This window comes from Salvelinus fontinalis, chromosome 22 (assembly GCF_029448725.1).
Source record: "Salvelinus fontinalis isolate EN_2023a chromosome 22, ASM2944872v1, whole genome shotgun sequence".
In the NCBI taxonomy this organism is placed as follows: Eukaryota; Metazoa; Chordata; class Actinopteri; order Salmoniformes; family Salmonidae; genus Salvelinus; species Salvelinus fontinalis.
The window spans coordinates 9,778,836-9,795,434 of record NC_074686.1 but is presented as its reverse complement, the minus strand read 5'-3'; the positions used below and the strand labels follow the sequence as shown (position 1 = coordinate 9,795,434).

General features: G+C 41.9%; 3 protein-coding genes across 3 annotated transcripts; 2 read left to right on the top strand and 1 right to left on the bottom strand.

The window, feature by feature from the left end:
- Positions 1–1,431: 1,431 nt before the first annotated feature.
- Positions 1,432–4,651, bottom strand: LOC129819744 (proteasome subunit beta type-6-B like protein-like). The gene is made up of 6 exons (XM_055876288.1): positions 4,568–4,651; positions 3,678–3,748; positions 2,705–2,836; positions 1,978–2,107; positions 1,735–1,879; positions 1,432–1,571 (listed from the first exon to the last, which is right to left on the bottom strand). Exons 1-6 carry the CDS (start codon positions 4,613–4,615, stop codon positions 1,444–1,446), a joined length of 654 nt encoding a protein of 217 aa, XP_055732263.1. The 5' UTR covers positions 4,616–4,651; the 3' UTR covers positions 1,432–1,443.
- Positions 4,652–4,681: 30 nt separating this feature from the next.
- LOC129819742 (proteasome subunit beta type-7-like) lies at positions 4,682–10,117 on the top strand. Its single transcript, XM_055876285.1, has 8 exons — positions 4,682–4,831; positions 5,177–5,270; positions 7,179–7,276; positions 7,458–7,598; positions 8,872–8,987; positions 9,151–9,209; positions 9,418–9,569; positions 9,719–10,117. The coding sequence occupies exons 1-8, from the start codon at positions 4,770–4,772 to the stop codon at positions 9,828–9,830; spliced, it is 834 nt and encodes a 277-aa protein (XP_055732260.1). The 5' UTR covers positions 4,682–4,769; the 3' UTR covers positions 9,831–10,117.
- A 463-nt stretch (positions 10,118–10,580) lies between these two features.
- Positions 10,581–15,208, top strand: LOC129819743 (proteasome subunit beta type-8-like). Its single transcript, XM_055876287.1, has 6 exons — positions 10,581–10,856; positions 11,254–11,395; positions 12,023–12,134; positions 12,562–12,691; positions 12,858–13,062; positions 15,027–15,208. The coding sequence occupies exons 1-6, from the start codon at positions 10,731–10,733 to the stop codon at positions 15,113–15,115; spliced, it is 804 nt and encodes a 267-aa protein (XP_055732262.1). The 5' UTR covers positions 10,581–10,730; the 3' UTR covers positions 15,116–15,208.
- Positions 15,209–16,599: the final 1,391 nt, after the last annotated feature.

Here is a 16,599-nt window from a genome sequence, read left to right as displayed (position 1 = left end):
GATTATTTTGTGCCCAATAGAAAGGAATGGTAAATAATGTATTGTGTCATTTTGGAGTCCTTTTTTATTGTAAATTAGAATAGAATATGTTTCTAAACACTTCTACATTAATGTGGATGCTACCATGATTAGGGGTAATCTTTAATGAATCGTAAATAATGATGAGTGAGAAAGTTACAGGCATAAATATATTTAAAAAAGAACCTCCCGTTATTGTAATGGTGAGAGGTTAGCATGTATTGGGGGTATCGTATTTGTGCGCCTGTAACTTTCTCACTCATTATATAACAGTTTTATGTTGTACCAATATTTACTAATTTTTATGATTTGTATGTTGCTGTCATGTTAACACCGTTTTAAATACGCTTTAGTTATAACAGGCTCACTTTATCCCTACCTACAATACCGTTCGAAAGTTTGGGGTCACTTAGAAATGTCCTTGTTTTTTAAAGAAAAGCCATTTTTTTGTCCATTAAAAAAACACAAAATTGATCAGAAATACAGTGTGGACATTGTTAATGTTGTAAATGACTATTGTAGCTGGAAACGGCAGATTTTGTATGGAATATCTACATAAGCGTAGAGGCCCATTATCAGCAACCACCACTCCTGTGTTCTATTGGCACGTTGTGTTAGCTAATCCAAGTTTATAATTTTAAAAGGCTAATTGATCATTAGAAAACCCTTTTGCAATCATGTTAGCACAGCTGAAAACTGTTGTTCTAATTAAAGAAGCAATAAAACTGGCCTTCTTTAGACTAGTTGAGTATCTGGAGTATCAGCATTTGTGAGTTCGATTACAGGCTCAAAATGGCCAGAAACAAATAACTTTCTTCTGAAACTCGTCAGTCTATTCTTGTTCTGAGAAATGAAGGCTATCCCATGCGAGAAATTGCAAAGAAACTGAAGATCTCGTACAACGCTGTGTACTACTCCCTTCACAGAACAGCGCAAACTGCTACAACTACACCTGTTGTAGGTCGGCACTTGTGACAAATACAATTTGATTTGATGTTTCCTAATTTATTGCTAATGATGCCTCAAAGTAAATGGGGCGTATTCCCTCAGAAATAGCCTAATCAATTATAGTGGGGACTGTCAGATTGACAAATTTCTAATCAAACACACTTACACGCAGTGTAGATATATTTTACTTTGATTTTATTAATTCCATACAAAGGTCATTAGATAAAAATATATATAAAGCACAGGAACAAAGTGAACACAGTGTGGATTAGAAAACACATAGGCAGGAGCAGAGAAAATTCTCACATTGGACTCTTGGATATCATTAGTGTTTATTTCTAACCACAGTCCCAAATCTGATGTGAATAGTTAGACCTTGGAACACCAAATGCTGCATGTACAGTATGAACAACAGTGATTGGTTGGGTGAAGGTTCAAAATTCCTCTCACAGAGTGTCACAGCTGATTGAAGTGTCACTACTCGTCGTGGAACATGGGCAGCTTGTCTCCAGGGATGACAATATGCTCCACCCCCTCCTCCGTGATCACTACCAGGTGTGCCACGCCCCCGCTGACATTGTCTCTGCCCATAGCCAGGGCAAGAGCTAGGTGGGGTGAGCAGGAGAAAAAGTAGGGGGAGGGAGGAAAGAGGAAAATAGGTCAATAAAAAATGTAAACAATTATTCAATATCTGACATCTTTTGTCCTATAAAAAAACAGTGCCATTCGGATAAAACAAGGAAGCCTAAAGGGAAAATCAACTTTTACCATTTGTAGCAAACTGTAGGCACTCCTCTTTGCTCATGTCAGGTTTGTATTTGGCGTCGGCGTAACCGTAGATGTACGTGCTGCCTGATCCTCCGATGGTGAACGGCTGACTGAGTAACATACCGCCCAGGGCCACTGTGTAAACCTACAGGTGAGATAACAGTCAGAAATGGTGTGTGTTCTATTCTATTGTGTTCCATTCTATTTGTCTGTTTGACTGTTTGTTATGCCCCAGGGCTTCACCTGTGGCCCTTTCTTCCTGTCCCAGCCTGCAGTGATGAAGCCGGCCTGCAGCTCCTCCTTGTTGTTGTAGCACAGCTCCTTCAACACGGAGGCTGCTGCCTTCACCAGAGGAGGGGACTCCATCTGGATACTTACCACACAGGGCAGACACAGAGAAGACATGGGTGTCATCATTTAGCTTCAGGATTATTCCACAGTTTGTTTCTATGTCTATTGTAGTTCAAGAGGCAGTAGACTAGCGGTTAAGAGCTTCGGGCCAGTAACCGAAAGGTCGCTGGTTTGATCCCCGAGCCGACTAGGTTAAAAAAAATCTGTCAATGTGCCCTTGAGCATGGCACTTAACCCTAATTGTTACTGTAAGTTGCTCAGGATAAGAGTGTCTGCTAAATTACTAAAATGTCAACGTAGGCTGACATTACTACTAAGACCACCTCTAAAATGGAGGTCTCCCTATTGCTGATAATAATACAAATCAATCACACACCAGTCAAGCTTCATTAGTTTGACATCAATCATCATGAGCGGTCCCGTGTGGCTCAGTTGGTAGAGCATGGCGCTTGCAACGCCAGGGTTGTGGGTTCATTCCCCACGGGGGGACCAGGATGCATATGTATGAACTTCCCAATTTGTAAGTCGCTCTGGATAACGTGACGTAAATGTAAATGAGCTATGTAGATCCAGACAAGGCCAGGGACAGAGACAGGGAAAGGGACAGGGTGGTCTATACCTGTGGAAGGAGATCTGGAACTTGGCAGCCTTGGTGACGGCCTGAGCGTCTGCCAGGGAGCCGGCGATGCAGCAGAATATCCTGTCATGGACCTGGATCAGCTTGTTGATGGTCTTAGAGGACACGTAGTACCTGTGGGTGAAGTGGAGATAGAGACACATTAGATAGACTCCTGGTGACACATTCCAATGTATATATTGCTATAAGTGATGGCTGATTTATTAATATGTTGCGTGTCACAGACGTATTTGATCATAAAGACATGTTTAGAGGAAAGGAGGGGCAATATGATTAACTTGGTTCTAGGTGTTAATAGGTGTTGAAGATCCTCCTCACATGCTGACTAGACCGGCATCTGCGTGAGCCATTGCGCGCATGTTGATTTTGTTCATCCACACCAGACGCGATCAGGACACGCAGGTTGAAATATCAAAACTAATTCTGAACCAACTATATTCATTTGGGGCCAGGTTGAAAAGCATTAAACATTCATGGCTACCTTGCTGTTGTTAGCATATTTGTCCTGGGATATAAACATTGGGTTGTTATTTTACCTGAAATGCACAAGGTCCTCTACTCCGACAATTAATCCACAGATAAAGGGTACACCGAGTTAGTTTCTAGTAATCTTTCCTCCTTAGGGTCTTCTTCTTTTTCTTTAGACTTTTTGTGGCAGTTGGCAACCAACTTGGTGCATTACCACCACCAACTGGACTGGAGTGTGGACCTCGGTTCATCTTTCAATCACCCACGTGGGTATATGCTCCTAAAAACCAATGAGGAGATGGGAGAGGCGGTACTTGCAGCGGATCAAGCGTCACAAATGGAACCAAGTTCTATTTTAGCGCCTGGCTACGCAGACGTTTGTTGATGCGCGTGAGCAGTTTGGATGCAATGATTGAATAACATGTATGTGTACATTTATTTAGCAACGCTCGCGCATGTAACACGAGCGGTGAGGTCAGCATGTTACCCTCCAATGGACGCCCTGGAATCTGAGCCGATGATAACCCCTCCATTGAACGTCACTGCCAAGATGGTGGTCTGTAGGAGATAACATGCAGAGCATCAAAAATAACTAATACATCTTTAATCAGTTAGATGGGTATAGAGGGAGCATACAATTACAATATAAGATATAATAAAAATTATATATTTGTATGATCATATATTTATGACATTTATTATATCTGATCTAACGTAATTTTCCTCCTTATGAATATGGTCTATACCTTGGGTGTTAAACATCCAGCAGGTGAGGGGGTCCAATCCGGGTGGTTTGCGTTAAAAAAGTCAATATACTTTAAAATGACTAAAACCAAATCGAAACTGTATAGGAATGACTTACATTCATACAGTTTCATACAGGGAGCATGGGAAATTCGATGGCTAGAGGACTCTTTTTATAACCAATAGAAATATAACCAATTTCCAGTGCAGCCCTCCCGACCTTGTTAAAAACTGAACGCGGCCCCCAGAGCAAAATGAGTTTGACACCCTTGGTCTATACAGTCAATGGATGGGCTGTGGTTGGGATTTTGGGAGCATGTACGTACGTAGGTTAATTTCTACCCTGAGCTTGAGTTGCAGATGAATGACTCGAAAACGAAAGTAAATTCAGCCCTTTGTTCTTCAGAAAATATGATGTTATTATTATTATTAAGTTAAATGTATAAACGTTTTACATGAATTTCAGCTTTAGTGTACCGAGATGAATTAATGACAAAATCAACAAGGCAACCTAGAACTAAAATCCTGAGGGTAAATTGGTCCCAAAATGTAGGCTACTGTATATAGCTGTTTCAATTTAGGAAAATGTATAACATTATCAGATACAAAATATTTAAAAAACAATGTACTTACGCCTGTGCTAACGCCTTTGATTTGAGAGTCCATTAAGTGTCTTTCCATTATTAACACCGATGAAAAAGAGGGATAAAACTGCGTTCCTTAGTCACATACTAGGGTCACATCAGATCGAGAATATTGCGACCTCGTGCGACGTGCAAAGGGTTGTAGGGAAGTCAAAATCTTACAAGTGAGTGCAAAATAACCCTTTTCAGGTATGGCGCTATCAAATGTTCTCGAAATACCTACATCGGGATTTAATTTCGAGAACGTTGCCAGGTATGATTTCCCTTTTATTTTTAAGGATAATAATATTGAGTTTGTTATGTAAATCGTAATTATTGATCTATTCTCATACCAAGGCTATATCAAAAGTGAAAGTAATAACTCGTATAATCTATGAAAATATGTTTTGTAAAAAGACCCGCAAGACTAAATAATTTTAAAGGCTGCATTTGATTCTTTCTGCATTTTCTTTTAATGAACGTCATACTTCTATGTGTTAATCAGCTGATTGCAATGTTATTGATCTGGTCATGATTAGATAGGGCTTCTCTTTGTATGATTTTGTGGTACACTGTATTGGTATTGTGTATTTGATTGGTCTATATCTTCATCAAACAGAAATGTTGCTCTGGAGGGCCTGCTTGAGGGAGGACATACCAAGACCCCTAAGCCTATGAAGACTGGGACCACCATAGCTGGACTAGTGTGCAAGGTGAGAGTGATGTCCACTGAAATGGGAAGGCATCTCTAATAAGTGGAAGATCCATATAGCGGGCCAATTTACAGTGGTCCCATTTCATGTATTTTAAGTAAATTTAACATAATATAATGAACCAGTGCTTGATTTGGACTGACATACTGTAGGTGCAAGTACTTATTTTGGGTGCTGGTACTCTTTATATTTAGGTGCAGGAGCTCCACAATACTTTTGAGATAATATTCTATAAGAGGAACAGGAGCTCAAGCAGTAGAACATTTGAGGTGCCGGTACTCAGCTCCGGTGAGCACAAGCCCAAGTCAAGCACTGTACTGAACAAAAATATAACATGTGAAGTGTTGGTCCCATGTTTCATAAACTGAAATAAAAGATCCCAGAAATGTTCCGTAAGCACAAAACAACTATTTCTCTCAAATTTCCTGCACAAATGTTTTTTCATCCCGGTTAGTGAACATTTTCATCCACCTGACAGGTGTGGCATATCAAGAAGCTGATTAAACAGCATGATCATTACACAGGTGCACCTTATGCTGGGGACAAGAAAAGGCCACTCTAAAATGTGCAGTTTTGTCACACAACACAATGCCACAGAGGTCTCAAGTTTTGAGGGAGCGTGCAATTGGCATGCTGATTGTCCACCAGAGCTGTTGCCAGAGAATTTAATATGAATTTCTCTACCATAAGCCGCCTCCAATATCGTTTCAGAGAATTTGTCAGTACGTCCAAACGGCCTCACAACCGCAGACCACTTGTAACGACGTCAGCCCAGAACCTCCACATCCGGCTTCTTCACCTGCGGAATCGTCTGAGACCAGCCACCAGGAGAGCTGATGAAACTGTGGGTTTGTACAACCAAAGGATTTCTGCACAAACTGTCAGAAGCCATCTCAGGGAAGCTCATCTGTGTGCTCGTCGTCCTCACCAGGGTCTTGTCCTGACTGCAGTTTGGCGTCGTAACCGACTTCAGTGGGCAAATGCTCACCTTTGATGGCCACTGGCACGCTGGAGAAGTGTGCTCTTCACGGATGAATCCCGGTTTCAACTGTACTGGGCAGATGGCAAACAACGTGTATGGCGTTGTGTGGGGGAGCGATTTGCTGATGTCAACGTTGTGAACAGAGTTCCCCAGGGTGGCGGTGGGGTTATGGTATGGGCAGGCATAAGCTACGGACAACGAACACAATTGCATTTTATCTATGGCAATTTGAATGCACAGAGATACTGTGATGAGATCCTGAGGCCCATTGGCGTGCCATTCATCCACTGCCATCACCTCATGTTTCACCATGATAATGCATGGCCCCATGTCGCAAGGATCTGTACACAATTCCTGGAAGCTGAAAATGTCCCAGTTCTTCCATGGCCTGCATACTCACAGACATGTCACCCATTGAGCATGTTTGGGATGCTCTGGATCGACGTGTACCACAGCATGTTCCAGTTCCCGCCAATATCCAGCAACTTCGCACAGCCATTGAAGAAGAGTGGGACAACCTTCCACAGGCCACAATCAACTCTATGTGAAGGAGACGCTGCATGAGGCAAATTTGCATGAGGCAAATTATTGTCACAACAGATACTGACTGGTTTTCTGATCCATGCCCCTACTTTTTCTTTAAGGTATCTGTGACCAACAGACGCATATCTATATTCCCAGTCATGTGCAATCCATAGATTAGGGCCTAATGAATTTATTTAAATAGACTGGTTTCCTTATATGAACTGTAACTCAGTACAATCTTTGAAATTGTTGCATGTTGTGTTTACATTTTTGTTATCCTGTACCTTATCGTGTTTCTTGCCTGTCTATATGTGACTTAAAAAATACAATAATGATGGACAAAATGTATTGAAATTAATTGTGTATTAAATGGAGTGTTCTTTGGGGCCTTGTTTGTGCAGGAGGGAGTGGTACTGGGAGCAGACACACGGGCTACCTCCGGTGAAGTGGTGGCTGATAAGATGTGCGCCAAGATCCACTACATCTCCCCCAATATATAGTGAGTAGGCCTACACCTGTTTTAAGGGATAGTCAATGTGTGACTTAGGTTTAGAATGGAATTGATTGTCGTGTGGAAGAGAGAAGTGGAAGAGTAGTGAAAAAAATGGAGGCTGTCCCTTTTATTTGAGATATCCATTGTTCTCCTGTCCCCTCTCTCCTGTCTACTCTCCCTCTCTCAGCTGCTGTGGTGCAGGAACTGCAGCGGATACAGAGAAGACCACCGACCTGCTCTCCTCCAACCTCACCATCTTTTCTATGGACAGCGGCAGGAACCCACGAGTCGTGATGGCAGTAAACATTCTGCAGGACATGCTATTCAGGTGTGTGTGTATCTTTACCACTCTCCATTAAAGCAGTGGTTCCCATTTCCGGTCCTCGAGTAACCCCAACTGCACACATTTTTGTCAAAGCCCCAGACAAGCACACCTCATTGAACTTGTCAAGGGGTTGCTGATTAGTTGACAAGTAGAATCAGGTGTGCTTGTCCGGGGCCACAACAGAAATATGTACTGTTGGGGGTACTCAGGGAACAGAGTTGGGAATCGTTGCATTGGAGTATTAAACATTACACTTCGTTAGAGCATTTAAGGGGCAATCTGCAGTTTAAAAAACAACAAAGCGGTTACCCAGCCACTGATTTGGTCAACAGCTGAGGGGTGTGGCAGGAGAAATGTAACCACTCTCAAATGAATCGACAAAGCTATGGATGCAAGGACTGACTATCTGCGAGGTCAATTGTTATCATTTTTTACCACGGCCTAGATTCAATCAGATCAGTGTTAACCTGCGATAACCAACAATCACATTTCACTGTTTTTATTCAGGCGATGTCAGAGGTTTAACTGCGTTGGAGCTGACGATTCGGTGAGCGGCTGCTCGTGTGGCTATTGTCACAAAGCCACACCATTTGCGTTACAAGTTCAGGACGAGAAAGTGTAGGCTCTATAGAAATAATGACGCTCAAATTGAAAATCATTAAACAAAATAATAAGGATTTCTATCAGCCTAATCGAGGTGGCGATTACGTCACACATTCCGGTGTTCGGACTTGTAACACGGCTGCATGGGATTTCTACTAATGCGACTCTGTGCATCCTATGGCAATGTCCGCGATAGGTATAACGTCGGCGAAGCACTTCTGGGTTTGACCGCTCCAACGCAGTTACACCTCCGACATTGCCTAAACAAAAGCTATGCTATGCTTTGCCGTTGTCGGTTATCGCTGGTTAAAGCCGAACTGACTGAATCTAGGCCTATGTTTTGAGGCTATTCAGTGTTAGTTTACAATTACATTGTTTATAAACATTGGAGTAAAAAAAATGCTTATATTTTACGACAGTTGAACTAATAAGCTCATGAGGCATTTATAAGTTACATTCTTCAAGAATCAATGGGTATATATCATTCATTTAAAAGTCCAAAAAATGGATGTAGCAATCGCAGATTGCCCATTTAAACATTACTTTCTGTTGAAGTAACTCACCTCATCCACCACTATAGGCGCTCCAACGTAACAGCCTTTCATGTCAGATAAGTTTGATTCAAAATAGTAATTCTTGTTTGCTAATAATCTATCTCATAATTCTCTCATAGGTACCGGGGCCAGATAGGGGCCAGTCTAATCCTAGGAGGGGTGGACTGCAATGGCAATCACCTCTACACAGTGGGGCCCTATGGGAGCATAGACAATGTGCCATACCTTGCAATGGGTGAGGGACTGCTACTGTGTCAAGCATACATAAGCATACACCCATATACTTTCATAGTTTGGGCCATTATTAGTTGATTAATCGACTAGTCATGAATAATCTATAAATAATTACATTTAGTTGATTCATATTTGTGTTTTACTTTGAATTGTGTTTTGTGTAGGGTCTGGTGACTTGGCTGCTTTGGGGATTCTGGAGGACAGGTTCAAACCTAATATGGAGGTTTGTGACTTTTCCTTAGGCAGGCTAGAAGTTGTCATACATTTAGTTCATATGCTATCGCGTCGATAGAGTTCAAGTCTCAAGAGTTAAGTCATTGGACTCGCCATAAAGAAGGCATTAGATTTGTTTACATTAAGCTGGATGTATTGTAGTCTTACCTCCCCCATCCCAGTCCCTTCATTCACTCCCCATTCCTGTGACCTACTAGATGGAGGAGGCTAAGGAGCTGGTCCGCGATGCCATCCACTCTGGCATCATGAGTGACCTGGGCTCAGGCAACAACATAGATATCTGTGTCATCACTAAACAGGGGGTGGACTACATCAGGCCGTACCAGGAGTCAGAGTACAAAGACAAGAGGTAAATGATGTCACCATCCTCAGATTCTGCTTCAAGTATTAGTCTAGACAGCACATTTGCGAAAACTATCGTTGTTTGTCAAAACAGTGGTTCATTTCTCTCTCTTCTCTCTCATTCCCACTCTCTCTCTCTCTCTCTCTCATATTCAGGCAGAAGAGATACAAGTATGGCCCAGGTACAACGTCTATTTTGACAGAGAAAATCATCCCTCTGGAGCTGGAGGTAGTGCAGGAGACAGTCCAGCGGATGGATACCGCCTGAACCTGACCACTCAGAAACGACAAAGAGAGTCTGGAGACAGTCACACAGAGGCTAATCACAATATTCAGACATAAAATAAATGAATAAAAGACACCTAATAATGACAAGACTTGACTACTAGGTAACACTACAATGCAAAGCCATAAAAACCTTGTGACATAAAGATCTTAGTTGAATGAACTGTAGTCAGCGATACATTTTGAACAGGTATAACAGACCTAGGCTAGTGGGTGAAATATGGGAAAGTGATTGATTGAATAAAAAGTCTACATCATTTTTCATGAAAATGTGTTTGAGTTTTCCCTCCTCACTTTTAGCTTTTCCTTTTAGCACAGTTCTCACATCATCTTCATTTTGGTGTGTTTTTAATAATCTTGCCATGGTTCACCAATGAAGAATATACTTGCTACTACCTTCCAGGGGATTTCGATATTTTAAATGTTTCAAATACTGAACAAATTGTGAAACGTAATACACCATAATGTTTACCACATGGAACCTCAACAGGTAAGTCTCCATATTTACTGATGACTATACCACAAATAATGCTCTGCTATTGGCAAAATGTGTGATACATTTACACTCAATTTACTGTATATTGTTGTGATATATTATGGCAAAGCTTCCAAGACTATTAACACTTGTTTATCAGTATGACTATAGGCTTGGCTAGGCTATTGTCAAATACACATTAGCCTATAGATACTGTGTTGGTAACTTTTACGATCACGAATGAGAAGTTACCTTAAAAACCCTTTCGGTTTCATATGCATTGTAAGGAAAGACATTTCCTTGATGCAACCGAGCAAAGTAAGGCTGTATTTTTGCTTTCAAATTTAATCAAAAGATAGCCTATATTGTTTTATTTGAGCCTACATTCGTATATTTGATTGAATCAGTATGGCCCTTTTCGATGTAAGTGGTTATAAGTCCCACTCGGAACTTCGTGGGCAGATGATTGGAACAGGAGTAGGGCATTTTATCGACCGACCGAATCAGACATTTTCTGTTCCCGTTGGAGTGGATGTGAGTATCCTATTCATTTTTTAATAAGAAATATTGGAAAATGTATTCATGGTATTCAATTTAAAAATGGCAATGCATCAATTAGTCTTCATATTATATTGTTAAAGGTGACCGTGGTCTTGGCTATGTGCCAAAATCAATTTTAAGCTTCTTTCAATTTGCATGTAGTTTCTGTTTCTTCTGTGATGATTATGTGAAGTGAACTATAGAATTACACATGGTTCAATGGAGAAGCGCAACTCACCTCAAGCACATTTTTACGCACGCCACGCACAACCATACATGTGCGCGCACACTCCAGAAAAGATGCTGACTAAAGCTGCTGTCTCACTCATTTGTAAACGATTGGATCAATCTATTTCTCAGTTCCCCTCTATATTGCTCTCTGTCTCTCTAGCCCTCAGGGTTCCTCAAGTCATGCAGCCATGATGGTGGTGTGTCCATAGATCTGAACCATGGTACTACTACACTGGCTTTCACATTCCGCCATGGTGTCATTGTGGCTGTGGACTCGAGGGCCTCAGCTGGCAGCTACATTGGTAAACATCACATTCCATAAGGATTAGCTTTCCTTGATAACCAAAACCACTTCACCCCAACAGCCTTGCGGAGTCTTGGTTGCATGTGGTTCAGATTTATAATGTAAGACAAAGCTATTCATCTCTAATTTCAGTCATACGCTTGTGTTCTTCCGACAACACCTATACACAGTAATAGACCAGTAATAGCATATATACTGCATATATGACATTTAGCAGACACTTTTATCCAAAGCGATTTACAGTCATGCGTACATACATTTTACATATGGGTGGTCCCGGGAATAGAACCCACTACCCTGGCGTTACAAGCACCATGCTCTACCATCTAAGCTATAAAGGATATATTACATACTACTGTTACTTCAATAACTGCCCACTGTATTGTGAGTAGTAAACCAAATCTACAAGTGGTGTTTGTAAGATCATTCATTTTGATGTGATTTACCTTGAAAGGTTGATGTGATTAGCCTTGAGTTGGTCCGTTAGAGTTCTGTTCCAGAAGCAGTAGTTGACACATCCGACACCGCCAGATGCAGAATGTATCTCAGTTCCCCAGAGATCTATAACCAAAAATAAAGCAACCATTCTCTAACCCTGTTGCCATGTATTTATCTTTCCCTGTAGCGTCGAAAGAGGCTAACAAGGTGATAGAGATCAACCCTTACCTGCTGGGGACCATGTCCGGCAGTGCTGCCGACTGCCAGTACTGGGAGAGACTGCTGGCTAAGGAGTGCAGGTCTGTTGGAGCTTGTCTCTGTTGAATTGAGTCCCGCTATACTGTTACACGGTGTTAATATCACAGTCATCAATGCCTGTCTGTGTAAGTCAGGTTTATGGGCATGGGTTGGATGAAGAGAACATTTAAGAATCAATTTCCTTACACTCATAACAAATGCATGAGACATAAAGTAATTACCTCACAACCATATCAGTATCAACCGGTGACTTGGTGGTTACCATCTAATTAACGTTTTGTCCATAATCCTGATCTAGACTCGCTCTCTCCCTACCTTAGTCTTCTTGGTCTGCTTCTAAGCCATATTAATGCCTTGAACCTTTAGGTATCTGGGGTGTTAAAATGTATCAGGAGGTAAACCAGTGTGTTAGCACTCTGACTGCCTTGTCTCATACAGTGACTGACCCTCCATCTCTTTGTGTCTCAGGCTGTACAAACTGAGGAACAAGCAGAGGATCTCAGTGTCTGCAGCCTCTAAGCTGCTGTGTAACATGATGCTGGGCTACAGGGGCATGGGCCTCTCCATGGGCAGCATGATCGTTGGCTGGGACAATAAGGTACAGGGTGGGTGGGAGTGAGGAGTGGAATGTGCGTTGTATGTGTGTGTATTTGAAGGCCTCCGTTTTCATCCTTATGGTACCCAACATGTTTGAGTGCCATTGAAGTGCCTCCAATTGTCACGTCTGTTGATGAGTTTTAATTTATTTGTGTCTTGCTGTCCAGGGCCCTGGTTTGTACTACGTGGATGACAACGCCAAACGTCTGTCTGGTCGTATGTTCTCTACTGGTTGTGGTAGCAGCTATGCGTACGGAGTGATTGACAGCGGTTACCGTGAGGACATGACAGTAGAGGAGGCGTACGAGCTGGGCCGCCACGGTATCACCCACGCCACACACAGAGACGCCTACTCCGGAGGAGTGGTCAACCGTGAGTGACCTTGTTCTAAACCTATACTCACTCTGTAACAATTTTGATTTCACTAAGGCAGTTCATGTGAGACCATGTGAAGCATAGATACAGTGCATTTGGAAAGTATTCAGACCCCTTGACTTTTTCCACATTTTGTAACTTTGCAGCCTTATTCTAAAATTGATTAAATATATATTTTCCTCATCAAGCTACACACAATACACCATAATCACAAAGCAACATTTTTTTTAGAAAAAACTACTGAAGTATTACATTTACATAAGTATTCAGACCTTTACTCAGTACTTTATTGAATCACCTTCGGTAGCGATTACAGCCTCAAGTCTTCTTGGATATGACGCTACTGTCACGCCTGCTCCCGCTCTCCCTCTCTGGCGCTCGAGGGCACCAGGCTGCCCTTCATTACGCACACCTGTTACCATCATTACGCACAAAAGCGCTCATTGGACGCACCTGGATTCTATAATTGTCTGTTCCTCCGGTTGTTCCCTATGTCTGCATTGATGTCGTTATTTTGTCCCCTGTCCAGACGCTGTTCCTGTCCTGTTTCATGTCCGTGCTAATTAAATGTTCTCCCTGTACCTGCTTCCTGTCTCCAGCGTCGATCATCACAGCTACAAGCTTGGCACACTTGTATTTGGGGAGTTTCTCCCATTCTTCTCTGCAGATCCTTGCAAGCTCTGTCAGGTTGGATGGGGAGTGTTGCTGCACAGCTATTTTCAGGTCTCTCCAGAGATGTTCGATCGGGTTCAAGTCCGGGCTCTGGCTGGGCCACTCAAGGACATTCAGAGACACGTCCCAAAGCCACTCCTGCATTGTCTTGGCTGTGTGCTTAGGGTCGTTGTCCTGTTGGAAGGTGAACATTCGCCCCAGTCTTAGGTCCTGAACGCTTTGGAGCAGGTTTTCATCAAGGATCTCTGTGTACTTTGCTCTGTTCATCTTTCCCTCGATCCTGACTAGTCTTCCAGTCCCTGCCACTGAAAAACATCCCCACAGCATGATGCTGCCACAACCATGCTTGGTCACATCCCTGACCAAGGCCCTTCTCCCTCAATTGCTCAGTTTGGCCGGGCGGCCAACTCTAGGAAGTCTTGGTGGTTCCAAACTTCTTCCATTTAAGAATGATGGAGGGCACTGTGTTCTTGGGGACTTTCAATACTGCAGAAATGTTTTGGTATCCTTCCCAGATCTGTGCCTCGACACAATTCTGTCTTGGAGCTCTACGGACAATTCATTCGACCTCATGACTTGGTTTTTGCTCTGACATGCACTGTCAACTCTGGGACCTTATAGAGACAGGTGTGTGCCTTTCCAAATCATGTCCAATCAATTGAATTTACCACAGGTGGACTCCAGTCAAGTTGTAGAAACATCACAAGTATGATCAATGAAAACAGGATGCAACTGAGCTCAATTTCGAGTCTCATAGCAAAGGGTCTGAATACTTATGTAAATAATGCACAGACATGAAATTGAAACATAAACAATAACGCCTCGGGAAGGAACCAAAGGGAGTGACATATATAAGGAAAGTAATCAGGCAGGTGATGAAGTCCAGGTGAGCCTGATGAGGCGCTGGTGCGCGTAACGATGGCGACAGGTGTGCGTAATAATGAGCAGCCTGGTGACCTAGAGGCCGGAGAGGGAGTATACGTGACAGTATTGTGTGTAGATTGATGAGGATTTAAAATATATATATTTTAGAATAAGGCTGTGACGTAAAACAAAATGTGGAAAAGTCAAGGGGTCTGAATACTTCCCGACTGCACTTGTTGGTGTTTGTTGTGTAAATTCCAGGTGTGAATTCCATGTAAGAGGTTATAGCTAAATTTTCTACTATAATCTTATCTCATAAGGATTTGTGTATATTAGAATGTAGACATGCTGAAGCCATGGGAAAATAAAATGTAAACAATACCTTTAAATCAAATGCATGTATGTGTAACTGTGTGTTTGTCCAGTGTACCACATGCAGGAGGATGGCTGGATAAAGGTGTGTAAGGAGGACGTTTCAGAGCTGATCCACCGCTACAGGAAAGGCATGTTCTGATCCCAGATCTGTTTCCACACCCACACAGACACACTGTGCTCTCTCTCAACTGATCCCAACACTGCTCCAAATAAAGACCGTTTTCAAACTGAATACTCTGGCCTCTATTGTCTTACATGCCTAACAATGTTTATGTCAAAATAAATTGTCACAATAAATTGCTGCAACTGTTCACAGTCCGAGTCAAATGTACAGTATATGACAGGGATTATCAACTAGATTTTTTCCTGAGCAGATGATCAGGGGGCCGGAACATAATTACAAATCATTTTTAGACTGCAAATGGACCACAAGAAGCCCAAACATATATTTGACTAAAACCTGGCTTACATTTGTATACGATCACATACACTGTTTAGAAAACATCAGGACACCTGCTCTTTCCATGACAGACTGACCAGGTGAATCCAGGTGAAAGCTATGATCCCTTATTTATGTCACTTGTTAAATACTCTTCAATCAGTGTACCTGAACAAGAGGAGACAGGTTACAGAAGGATTCTTAAGCCTTGAGACTATTAAGACACAAATTGTGTATGTGTTTCCTGTGTGTATCAAGATTGGTCCACCACCCAAAAGACATCCAGCCCACATGACACAATTGTGGGAAGCATTAGTCAAAATTGGCCAGCATCCCTGTGGAACGCTTTCGACACCTAGAGTTGAGGCTGTTCTGAGGGCAAAAGGGGGTGTAACTCAATATTAGAAAGGTGTTCCTACTGTGTTTATCTCTATTATACATGGAAATACTTTGGAATATATTTCCCAAATTAAAATCACTTGGAGCTGATTTGCTGGTGTTTTTGGTGTTTATGTCCAAAAATAAAAAATGCCCCGTGGGCTTCCAGTTGGGGAACCCCTGTATATGAGAATCTACCAGTTATGTCCCAGTGCCCCCCAAATGGAAAATGTTTGTTGTACTGTTTAATACAATACTAAACCTTGATTTTTATTTTCTCTGTAGTCAGTTGAGACGTGTGAAATATACGTTAAATCAATTATGACATGACAACTTTGTGACTTGAAGATGTTTGCATACAAAAGGGTAAAATAACAATATCATAACCAGCAGTTGGAGGAAGTAAAGTCCTTATCGTTTTATCTAGCGTATCTGTCTCGAACTGTTTCCTGAAACACAAATACAGTACATGTCCCAAACCAGTCAGATGTGTTCCGCCGGGTATCTTTTGGTTAGCACTATTCTGTACATTTCCACCTTAGTGTAGGAGTTCATTGGACAAATTAAATGTTGCAAACAAAATGTTTGTGCTATCAAAGGAAGTTTTGAATAAATGGAATGAATTTGCCGTAAAACCTGAAGTAGGGTATTTCTCCCATATTATGCTAATTTCCCCAGCTTGATAAATTAGTCACTGTGGATATGAATATTGGAATAGTGTGTGCAGTCATTACATGGGGAGTATACTGTAGGTCCCAGCATGTTATTATAAAAAGAGAATTACATCTCTATAGCACCCTACATTC